Source organism: Gobio gobio (genome assembly GCF_949357685.1).
Source record: "Gobio gobio genome assembly, chromosome: 18".
Classification (NCBI taxonomy): domain Eukaryota; kingdom Metazoa; phylum Chordata; class Actinopteri; order Cypriniformes; family Gobionidae; genus Gobio; species Gobio gobio.
The window spans coordinates 6,577,907-6,590,686 of record NC_137111.1 but is presented as its reverse complement, the minus strand read 5'-3'; the positions used below and the strand labels follow the sequence as shown (position 1 = coordinate 6,590,686).

Sequence of the window (12,780 nt, the reverse complement as noted above, 5' to 3'; positions counted from 1 at the left end):
ACACAGTACTCTACTCATACACACTACTCACGCAGTAATCTTACTGCAATCCTTTATCTTTGTATCTGAATTTAAGACCATGCTGGATCTAAAGAGCCGTAACTGACATTAAAATAACTTCCATTTGAACCCTTCCAGTCAAATTATGTGCAGCTTTACCATATCAATGCTGGAAAATGACCATGGTATAAGCAAGATGATCCACAGCTAGCTCTGCATTAAACCGTTTCAATGCACTCTGCTTAGTTCTTTGCCTCCATCACGTCAAATTAAAATCCTTTAATGCACAGCTAGAGGAGAACTACCCTTAAAATAAACACGCTTGCTTTGATATTCTGTTATCAAATGCCGTGTCCAAATGCTTCATGGGTCTGCTGTATGACTGCCCATGCTTCAGCCTCCGTTCCCTGGGGCTCCTCAGATCAGTCCTGTGTGAGTACCAGACCCATTTACACATCATGATGTGCGTTTATGAGCCGTTTATGGCCAACCAGGGCCAAGATAACAAAGTCAGACACACAAAGGAGGGGGAGAAACCCAGTCTACACAGACGATCACTTAGCATCCAACTGTTTGATCATCAACTACAATTAGCATAATACATCAAATCTGCATGCATGGTTCATATCTAAAATTTCCCTTAAAATGACAATTAGTGGGGGGGGAAAACTCACAGCATTATGAGGTTAAATATCTTCCTGATCTTTTTGAACACTGAAAATAATTGGTGAACAATTTTTAGAAAATGGAAAAAAAAATGAAGATTTAAAGCCGTGATTCAGATTTCAGAGCCTTCTCTGATACTAGATGGGTCAGATTCAGCTTCATTTAGTCTTACATTAGTTTCAGTTAAGTTCTGTCATTATTTATTCACAAACCGTATGACTTTCTTTCTTCTGCAAAATACACAAAAAGGATATGCTGAATAATATGTTGAGTGTTTATGTCCATACAATGAAAGTAAATGGGGTCCAAAACAACATTGACCATCATAATATGGACAAAAAACCCTGATCCATATTTCAAAATAACTTCTTTTGTGCTCCAAACAAAAAAGTAAGTCATACACGTTTGGAACGACATGTGGGTTAATAAATAATGACAAAACTTTCATTTTTGGGTGAACTATCCCTTTAAATCAGCAAAAAAGGAGGTACAATAAATACTACCATGATGCATAAATACCTTATTTTATGCATTATATATAGTATGTATTGTTGTTGTGTGTATGTAGTATTTGTAGTATATGATTGTTGTTGTTTTTTTTCTAATTAAAGTAATTATTATTATTTTTGCATTATAGCAATGAGAAATAGTGGCAAAGGGCCTCATTCATGAAACATGAGCAGAACGGATGTGTGTGTAAATCGTTCGTAAAGTAGCTCTGACATAAATTTTCGGATTGACGAAAATATTCCGGTTGACGAAAATGTTAGTTGGTACGAAAGAAATGTACACCTGCTCCCTACCACGTTTAACGGGCTGTGTTCTAATCTAGGCAAACTGCATTTTGATGCTCCATGTACCATAATAATACTTCAAGAGTTCATTTGCCCGGTCTTTTTTTTTCTTCTTTCTTCTGTTCCAACATTGGGTAATAGGCAGGGCTCGTCACTGTCACTTTTTACCAGGCCGTCCAATCATAGTGGAGGAGGAAGGGCGGGACAAAAAACTACACTGACCAATCATCCCAATTGTACACCGATTGAACAATAATGGAGAAGTTAAAGGTGCACTATGTAACTTCTCCGTCCGCTAGACGTCGCCTATTCAAAATAAAGGCGTAGTTTGATGACGGCACGTTTGAGCGCAGAATCTTGGGACATGTGGTCTTCAGCTTACAGCCGGTGGGAAAGAATCGGGACAGGACTCGGGCAGAAATCAAGTTGATGGATGTGATTATTAACAGAGCAGGACGAGTGTTGTGGAGCTGAGGAACCGTTGGAGCGATTGTTAATTAGATGAACGCAACACATGCCTCGTGAGCAGCGGGACTTTTATTATGCCACAGTCGCCACTTCCTCTCCTCCGCTCATGAGTGTGAGGTAACGCAGCTCTGCTGATCATATTAGACACATCTGAGTGTGTTGATGATGGGATGGCGTTACTCTGTGCGTTCTCTCAGACGCTGCTATGACACTTGTTCACACTGCAGTGAGAGGAAAGCGTTTCTGCAGAATAAAACCAGAAACCGAGGGGAACGCGGATATGATGTCATCGACAGGCCACGCCCTCACACGTCCCGGTTCATTGGTTAAAATAGCATCTCACGATTTACAAATAGTTGGAAACAATTGGGATATTGTAAGTACTCAACTGAACAATATATCACACGGGCCTAGCGTTTTTTGGATATTTTGCTGAAAAAATATTACATAGTGCACCTTTAATACTGCTTTTCACTGCATTTTTTTATATTCAGTAATATTCTTCAAAATGAGATACTAGTTACACATTCCTGCCATGGATATTCCGTATCATAGCAACCAAAGTATCGCAGCTGGGAAAACGCTTCCCTTGCAAAGTGCTCTCAAGCGCCACCAGCTGGCCGTTTTCAGAAGAGCACCAGGCGTTTTTAGCTGGCTAAAAATGCTTTGACGGACACGCGATAATTTAATATTTATTGCTAGGCATATGGCCAATTAGTCTCTTTAGCATTCCACAGCGTTCCTGCACACGTCATTTGCAGTTGTAACTCATGGGCGGGGATTATGCTAATTATGAATGAGCGTGCAAGCGCATCCTATTTACGAATGTTCGGGATTCATTAATATACACACGTTTAACTACTGAATCCATGGCATACGAAGAGTTTGTGAATCTGGAGGAGATTTTCGTAAAGCAAATTACTCATGTATTTACGAAAGTTTCATGAATGAGGCCCAATGTGCATATTTGCTATGAAAATAATGAAATAATCTGATATATATGGTTCTTAATGGTCCTAAAATGACAGAAAGTGAAGGGGCCGATCACATTTAGAGGCCGATTTGTGTAACCGCTGGACAAGTGTGACCTAAAACGCTGTGATAGTGAGCAAACTGCTGCATCGTCCTAATTAAAGCTTCACAGCACAGCAGTCTTTGACAGACCTTTGACAAGGACTTCAGTTGCCAGAATCACTTCAGATTAGCAATTTGCAATTCACCGCTTCGTTCTGTCAGTCAAACGCCAATAAAGCACGTCTTACCTCAGCGATTCTCAAGATGTTGTGCCCATTGATCTCAAAGGTAGAGGAGTAGGTGACACAAAGCAGGACCTACAACACAAAGAACTACAAAATATTAGCCATTTAATATAACAGCCATTTGGCAGCATCTCTACCTATAACGATTCAACACTTCAGTAACAGAAACAGGAGATGAGGAGCACAGCGTGTCTAGGGACGACTGGATGCCAGCAATGCTGCAAATCCGTCCAATTAGACGACAGGTGCAGCGCTTACACAGAATTGATTAAGCAGCAACACAATATTTTTGACAATTCCAGCTCCAATGCAGGGCTTTTCTCCACAAACCACATCACACACACTGATGATGGAGGAACAGAGATTGAAACACGGACCTTCATGACCTCCACCTGCAGGTCTTCGTGTAGGGTGGGCGTCACCCTGATGGCTTCCAGGATCTGACTCAACAGCTGCTTCTCTCGAGCCTCTGTTTCCACAGCAACAAAGCGATCCTCACACAGGATCTTCTGTCAACGCCACAGGACAACAGCAAAACATGCAAAAGGCTGAGAAGAGTATGAACTGACCAACATTTAAAAAAAACAAACAAACACTGGTCTAGTGTTAGACCGATATATCGGCCGGCCGATATATCGGGTCGATATTTTTTTACGTGTATCGGCCGATACAAGGCTGCTGCATTATTTACAGACAGGCGTCCACAGGGCAGCTCTCACCGTCTTCAAACTGTCTTGCTCTCCCTCCCTCGCGCATATTAATCAAAATCAATTGAGAATTGACACGATGGTAAAAGGTCGAAAAACTGAAGTTTCACGTGGAGCATTCTGAGATTTTGTCCTGAATTACTGCTGGTGTTGCTCTACAAGAGATTAAGTTAAGTGCACCTACACTCTAAAAAATGCTGGGTTAAAAATAACCCAAGTTGGGTTGAAAATGGACTAATCCAGCAATTGGGTTGTTTTAATCCAGCAATTGGGTTGTTTTAAGCAAACATTTAACCCAACCGCTGGGTCAAAACAACCCAATTGCTGGGTTAGTCCATATTCAACCCAACTTGGGTTATTTTTAACCCAGCATTTTTTAGAGTGTAACCATTAAATAACTAGGTTGTAAATAGTTTTAAAATGAAGTATAGTACAGTCAGTGTGCACTTTATTATGCTGCTTGCTTGTTGATAATGTGTGCAATAGTGTAATTCTTTTATTTATGCTTAAATATTTATTTTCAGAATTTATTTTCACCACTGAACTCTTTTTTTTCTTCTTGTTCTACTATTCTTGTTACTATTTGTTAAATATAGGTTTTTTTTAGTTCAATAAATGTTCCTTTTTTAAATTGTACATTTTAAATTATCATCATGATCATTGTGTCATTTTTATGTTGTAAATTGAGAGAGCAAAAGCAGTATCGGCTCCAAATATCGGCTCAAGAAAATCGGCAGCCCGTATCAGTCATCGGCTAAGGCTGATGAAAAAAAATCGGTATCGGCATCGGCACTAAAAAATCCATATAGGTCGATCCCTACACTGGTCATCTTGCCATGTTTGTAAGCTGAATTATAAACGTTTAAAATGGGAGTGTTTGCATGCAAACCACAATGCTAGGCATTCACTGCAAAAATCATCATAATTTTAAAACCTGTTCAAATGTAACAGTAAGTTCACTTACTCTACACACTAAAAAACTGTAAAAGATCCAGTTACGCATTTCCTGTCAATTTTACAGTACAATACTGTTAAATGTACAATTTTTGGAAGTGAAAAAGAAAGTATAAGTTACTGTTCACATTCAACTTTGATTCATCATGTGTCTTTCTCTTTACACCTGTGTTTTTCAAGGTGGTTATGGTCATTTTCTATATTAAGATTATTTAAGTTAAAGGTGCAGTAAGCGATTTCTGAGAAACGCTGCTGAAAGTGGATCGGACTGAGCAGCACAACACACAGCCAATCAGCAGTAGGGGGCGTGTCCACTCATAAAGGGGGAGGAGAGAGAGTGAGCCAATAAGCAGTAGGGGGTGTGTCCACTCATAAAGGGGGAGGAGAGAGAGTGAGCTAATCAGCAGAAGGGGGTGTGTCCACTCATAAAGGGGGAGGAGAGAGAGTGAGCCAATCAGCAGTAGGGGGCGTGTCCACTCATAAAGGGGGAGGAGAGAGAGTGAGCCGATAAGCAGTAGGGGGCGTGTCCACTCAAAGGGGGAGGAGAGAGAGTGAGCCGATAAGCAGTAGGGGGCGTGTTCGCTCATAAAGGGGGAGGAGAGAGAGTGAGCCGATAAGCAGCAGGGGGTGTGTCTGCTCATAAAGGGGGAGGAGAGAGAGTGAGCCGATAAGCAGCAGGGGGTGTGTCTGCTCATAAAGGGGGAGGAGAGAGAGTGAGCCGATAAGCAGTAGTGGGCGTGTCCGCTCATAAAGGGGGAGGAGAGAGAGTGAGCCGATAAGCAGTAGGGGGCGTGTCCACTCAAAGGGGGAGGAGAGAGAGTGAGCCGATAAGCAGTAGGGGGCGTGTTCGCTCATAAAGGGGGAGGAGAGAGAGTGAGCCGATAAGCAGCAGGGGGTGTGTCTGCTCATAAAGGGGGAGGAGAGAGAGTGAGCCGATAAGCAGCACGGGGTGTGTCTGCTCATAAAGGGGGAGGAGAGAGAGTGAGCCGATAAGCAGTAGTGGGCGTGTCCGCTCATAAAGGGAGAGGAGAGAGAGTGAGCCGATAAGCAGTAGGGGGTGTGTTCGCTCATAAAGGGGGAGGAGAGAGAGTGAGCCGATAAGCAGTAGTGGGCGTGTCCACTCATAAAGGGGGAGGAGAGAGAGTGAGCCGATAAGCAGTAGGGGGTGTGTTCGCTCATAAAGGGGGAGGAGAGAGAGTGAGCCGATAAGCAGTAGTGGGCGTGTCCGCTCATAAAGGGGGAGGAGAGAGAGGGAGCCGATAAGCAGTAGGGGGCGTGTTCGCTCATAAAGGGGGAGGAGAGAGAGTGAGCCGATAAGCAGTAGGGGGCGTGTCCACTCATAAAGGGGGAGGAGAGAGAGTGAGCCAATAAGCAGCAGGGGGTGTGTCTGCTCATAAAGGGGGAGGAGAGAGAGTGAGCCGATAAGCAGTAGTGGGCGTGTCCGCTCATAAAGGGGGAGGAGAGAGAGTGAGCCGATAAGCAGTAGTGGGTGTGTCCACTCATAAAGGGGGAGGAGAGAGAGTGAGCCAATAAGCAGCAGGGGGTGTGTCTGCTCATAAAGGGGGAGGAGAGAGAGTGAGCCAATAAGCAGCAGGGGGTGTGTCTGCTCATAAAGGGGGAGGAGAGAGAGTGAGCCAATAAGCAGCAGGGGGTGTGTCTGCTCATAAAGGGGGAGGAGAGAGAGTGAGCCGATAAGCAGTAGTGGGTGTGTCCACTCATAAAGGGGGAGGAGAGAGAGTGAGCCAATAAGCAGCAGGGGGTGTGTCTGCTCATAAAGGGGGAGGAGAGAGAGTGAGCCGATAAGCAGTAGTGGGTGTGTCCACTCATAAAGGGGGAGGAGAGAGAGTGAGCCAATAAGCAGCAGGGGGTGTGTCTGCTCATAAAGGGGGAGGAGAGAGAGTGAGCCGATAAGCAGTAGTGGGTGTGTCCACTCATAAAGGGGGAGGAGAGAGAGTGAGCCAATAAGCAGCAGGGGGTGTGTCCGCTCATAAAGGGGGAGGAGAGAGAGAGAGAGAGAGAGCCAATCAGCAGTTGGGGATGCGTTCTCTCATGATGGGGGAGAAGAGAGTGAACAAGAGGGAGGTTTGAAGAAAGACTGTAGAAAGAGAAATGGCTGAGAGACATTACAAAAGAGAAAAGCCCAGAGGAATATCTCTGTTTATGATCAGGCAAGAGCTTTACGACCCACGTTAATATTAGAAAAGCTTTCCAGCGCAGGAGAGATGTTAGAGAGCGGGAAGGGCTGACCACGGATGCAGAAGTAGAGTTGTTTCTGCTCCATTCGTGAGTAACATTGGTTTTGATGTTTCACAGAACCAAGATATGACTGTGGCGTGTCACATTAGCTTCAGGACATTTTTGAGTGTTGTTGTTTGTCTGGGCCTGCTGGCGACTAATAACCAACTCATGCTTGTATTTACTCGTGTACTGCATGTTCAGTTTTTTGTTCTTCCTTGTCGTTCATTCATCATCTTCGCATTATTTTTTTGTGATCAAATTTTTTTATTTAAATGTATTCACATACCAGGAACATATCAAAGTTCCCATGAACTATACACAGACAGATAGCATGAGAAATGTCCACAGTGAATTTTTTATAAAATAATAATAATATGAATAAATCATCTTTGCATTATTTTTCGCAAAAGCATTATTTTTACTTTGCTTCAGCTGTGATAAAGAGACATCCACTCTTTCATTGCATGTTCATTTTGGGGGAGGAGCAATTGTTTACTGCACCTTTAATGAAAAATATGTTTGTTTGTGTTTTACTATAAATGTAAGTTCAATCTGTAAAACTTGCTATTGTACTTTAACAGTAAAGTTATGGCAACCACAGCTGCCATTTGTACTGTATATTCTGGTCCCAAGATATGGTCTATTCATGTACAAACATCGCAAAGTGAGCTATGAGTCTAACACTGGCTTAGCAATACCATTAAATAAATTAGAGACTAAATATACTGTGTCCTGCTTTATCTTAAGCGTGCCTATATACTTCTGTATGTGTTGAGCAATGCACACACCTGCATTCCAGTGAGGGCCGTCTGAGCCAGTTTAGTGTTTTTAGACTCCAGTGCCATCTGAAGAGGGAAGAAACACTTCTCTCTGCACAAAAACAGTTCACATTAATAACACTGCACAACATGAAAGATGAAGCTCGAGGACTGAAGCATTTTCTACTGTCACAGTCAGCCGCTGATGATTCAGAGATCATTTGTTAGACACTTTGAATGAAAGCACCTACTGTATAAATAAATATAGAAGAAGCTTAAAGAAGCAATCCCATTTCAACGGTATAGTTGAACAAATCTTGTGCATTTGGTCATTGTAATGCTTTTTTTTCACTGTGTACAAATTAGAGATATAAAGATAGGGATTGTAATGCAAAACCTAATAAATGTGCTTGTCGGTTGTCTTTTATGGATTATGTCTGTATGGATCATCATATAGATTATGTGAGAAAGTATATCTGAGAAAATACAATGCTGAAAAATACAAATATTGTATATGGAATTAAAATACTTGCCTGAGTTTAAATGGTGGTATTTTAACGGATCCATTCTGAGCTTGAAGGGTCTCTGCAAAAGCACAGGGAAAATTGACAAAAAAATGAACATTATTTTGATATGAAAAAACACTCTTTAAAACCTCATTATTCCTAACAATTAAAAATGTGTCAAGTGTTAGAGGTGTTGGACTATCGTCTCTTTCGCGGTTACGTTCATGTGAAGTTGCTGTGCTGCATTGTGTGCGCTTTTAAGCATTGCGGTTTAAATCGGGCGATTTTAAAATCATTGAAGTGCAATAAGCAGCGAAAGAGGAGTTCTCATTTCGCTGTCAGAGAGACTGTTTCAGAATCAGTCTGAAGCCCCGTCTCCACCGAAATCACCAGGAATAATTTTCATAATACATGGTTCTGGACAAGCAATTGTTTAAAAATAAACTCATGCTAAGTTCACACAGACGACATTTATTTGAAATATGCAATCGATTGCTATAATGGGAGCAATAACATGCCTAACATATTGTACATTATTTCAATTGATAAACTAAGTAATAATACCAATACAAAATCATAACATAGTAATGTAGGCCTAAAAAAAACTATAATATACAGAACAGGTGCACAAAATAAATACAACAGGATTTAATTGTATAAACATTAAAGCGGGGCTTTTAAGATGTAGGGTAAGTGCAACCGTGGTGTATAAACTGAGCTAATCGGGTAGCTGTATGCTATGCTAGAACGTACGCTAACTAAAAAAAACTTTAAGAACGAGATATGCTTGATTTCACAACTTATAGTTTTGGTTATACTAGTATATGAAACATATGATTTGCAGGACGTTAAAGAATATTTTAACACAATTTAAACGACAAAAATCAAAACGTGATTTTGTAAGAATTGTTATCAGGCTCTGAACAGATTACCCATTAAAAGTGTTTTCAGCCAATAGAATCGCTCTTGGGTCCTTAGCGGACACTATTTCACAGGAACTTCATTTAAACCCTGGTTTCTGTGGTCGAAACACATCGAGTGCCACCCCAAAGTCCCTAGTTCCCTCAGAAAGTTCCTGCGGTGGCTTGAGAGACACACGCACATGAAGCCGCTGCTCCTCATGGAACTGAACGTGTGTTTTTTGTCGCCTAATTCACCCTTCGCCGCGAGTTTGATTGACAGGCGATCTGACCAATCACATCGCAGAATCTGCTGGTTTGTCTGACAAAGCAGTCAGGAGAGTTAGTAGATTAACGTTGGTGGACTTGAACTTGGAAAACGGTGTACTGACGTCTTTCTGGAGTTGAAACAACATTTCTTTTAGTGTTCATTCATGTTTATTTCGTACTTATCAATGAACTAGAAGGAAGAGACGATCGGTTCACGAGCAGCTTTAACTGAGGCGCTACAGCGATCACCACACATTAAAGAGCCACAAAACGCTATTTGTGGTTTACATTTCTTAAAAAAAGACAACATTTTAAAGTTTAGACTTTGTTTCATATAAAAAATAACTTGCTCTGTCCTGTCTGTCGGCGTGTTGTCAGTGTCCTCTTTGCTCCGCGATGTATTTTCTCTATGTGAGAACACGTGTGTGTGTGTTTGTGGTGTGAGAACGCCATGGCTTGTTGGACATAGCAACAGTAACTAAAGGGGGCGGGTCTTTGCGAACGGTCAATTGGGGTTGAACAGTCAAATACACACACTTATGAGTCAAGTATCCTCATAAACACAGTCATGTATGTCTTAAGGTAAACAGTTGAGAAAGTAAACACATGTGTATCAGTGTATTGGATCCGTGCATTCGCTCTTAAAGAGACAGCAGCCTAATAAACCTAAAATAATCAGACAACAAAAGAGAGAAAATCTCTCACTGCTCTTTCACTCAATCACTTTTGTAACTTTAATAAGAATAAATGTACTGTATATTTAATTTATACAGTGAAGACTTTGCAGTGTGTTTTTTTATACATTTGATTACTTTAGATTCTACAATTCATGTAGGCTAGTTTTTCTTATTTCTAATGCTTGATGTTTTTCAGGTAGATATTTATTTGTTCTATTGCTGTTTTTTGTCCTATTGCTTGTAATTAGTTTCTCTGTGCTTATTTTAATCACTGAAGGTTGACTTGTCTTCAGTAAGCTTGAGAGTTTGAGGCTAGTATTAGTTTTTTTGTGATACTGAAATTGGTGACAAGAATTATGACATTTCTTGATGATGTAAAAACCGTATTTAAAGCAAAACAAACTATACTGGTATGATGAAATAAAATGACTCATATCAAGCCTTGCTATGCTGTCATCTGAGCTATTCATTGATCCTGTAAATGAGCCAGAGTTGCACAGCAGCATCAGTTTGTTTCCACAGCAGGACTGACAGTGTGTGATACGCAGAAACACTGAAAGGTCAAAGAAGTGCATGAAGCTCCACATTATCATAAACTATTGTATATGTGCCCATGCACTAAACAGCCCATGAGTTAAACACAATGCAAGAACACAGAATAAGAACAAAACTATACTACTTTAAATGTGTATTATATTAAAGATTACAATAAATAAGAATATGTATTATGGTTTATTAATGCTTATTAATATTTTCACTAAATATTATAATACTAATAATAATAATAGTAATAATGTTGCTGTTATTTTATACATTTCTGGATCATAAACTCTTATGGATCTTATGCACAAAATTAATGCTTATTAATATTTTCACTAAATATTATACTACTACTACTAATAATAATAATAAAACATTTTATGGATCTTATGCACAAAATTAATGCTTATTAATATTTTCACTAAATATTATACTACTAATACTACTACTAATAATAATAATAATAATAGTAATAATAATAATGTTGCTGTTATTTAAACATTTCTGGATCAAAAGCAAAGTGCTTATGCACAAAAAAACTTACATCTCTCAATTACCAAGAAAAGAAAAATTAAAGTAATCATTAAAAAGATTAAATTAACTATTAAAACACAGAAGCTAGTCATTTAAAATCACTGTCCAAGCCACCATGCCTCAATAATTGTAAATATGATTAACATATCAATGGTATTCTACTCATAGTGCATATCCAAAAACACCCTATTAACAAGGGACTTTTTTTTTTTTTTTGTACCATGCATTTTGAGAATAAAGAGGTTTAAAGCCAAACCATTCAAATAAACATGGTTCAAATGCACACATAGCACACACAACTATTTATTTGTTTTATTTCAGTTTGCATGTGTCCATTCTTCATGCTGTTCTAAAATGTGCATTTTGACAACACATCCAGTAACAGCTGCTGTATGAGGATTGAGTTGCTGTAAATATAAACATCCGTGAAAGCCGGGCACACTTGTGTTCTCTGACTGTATACTGTATATAGTGTTGTTCTCGGGCATAAAACATTATTTTTAAGATGCTGAACTCATTCACTCCACACAGACTCTCCACAAACAGGTGCATCCTCATCTTACCGCACGCCACACCGCACGCGTCCCGAATCGCTTTGTGTTTACCGCCCGATGCCTCCTTCTGGAGCTTGCGGAGAATCTCCTCCATTGCGCGGATGGTGATGGAGAAATGATATGGTGGTGCGTGCTGTAGAAATGATGTTTTTCAGGCCTCCAGCCCAAGGCTCAGCATCCCAACAGTAGAGATGATTCACTATAACAACAGTGAGACGTCACACTCCACGTCAGCTGTTATCATAAGCGGGGAAGCCGCGGATACTAACTAACACTAGTACTAACACTTCCGACGGGATTAAAGCGCTCATGCAGGGTTTTCTGATTTGTAAGGTGTGTGTCCAGCTACTTCCCGTCCGCGAGTTAAGGTACGAAAGCTACTATTGCGAAGGATTGGTTATTAATATTAATAAGCAACGCCTTCGTTGGCGGAGGGAAATAACGCAGCGTCACTACTATCTGATTAATATATACTACGTTCATCTTTGCCATTGGAAGAATACCAAGCACATTGAACAATTTCTGAATATATATATATTCATAAGGTAATATCTCGCCATAGTAGCCTATAGGCTACTTTATTATTTTCGTCCAAAAGAAGAAACATTGCTGCACTGGATTTATTATATGGAGTCGTAATGATTAATGATTAGCCTTTTTATTTTAATATACCCCTTTAATTGGCTTTAATTTAATGTCGCCATGAAATAAACCATTATTTTATTTTTGTTTAATTTTTTAATTTGCAATATTTATTATAAATTATTTATCCGTGCATTAGGCCTATTTATTTATAAAAAAAAAATGTTTTAATGCATGTGCCTCATAATCTCTATAATACATTTTTGAGTGACATCTCTTCTCTGATGACGTGTTCACTGGTGTGAGGGCGGGGCAACCTGTCACTCACACAAGATCGACCAATAGCAAACCACAACCATCCAATCAATTCCTCA

At 40.1% G+C, this 12,780-nt stretch overlaps 1 protein-coding gene across 2 annotated transcripts in view; it reads right to left on the bottom strand.

Moving 5' to 3' along the window:
* The window catches only part of arfgef3 (ARFGEF family member 3), a 103,249-nt gene extending 91,251 nt beyond the window's left edge, over nt 1–11,998 (bottom strand). The window contains exons 1-5 of one of the 2 annotated variants that reach the window (XM_079842886.1): nt 11,834–11,998; nt 8,374–8,429; nt 7,875–7,952; nt 3,565–3,696; nt 3,191–3,259 (exon numbers count right to left, since the gene is read on the bottom strand). In XM_079842886.1, the coding sequence (XP_079699012.1) occupies nt 3,191–3,259; nt 3,565–3,696; nt 7,875–7,952; nt 8,374–8,429; nt 11,834–11,918 (420 nt within the window). In that variant the 5' untranslated portion in view covers nt 11,919–11,998. Of the gene's footprint in view, nt 1–3,190; nt 3,260–3,564; nt 3,697–7,874; nt 7,954–8,373; nt 8,430–11,833 lie in introns of those variants that run through there. The other variant, XR_013818442.1, reaches the window with a different exon arrangement.
* Between the last annotated feature and the right edge of the window lie 782 nt (nt 11,999–12,780).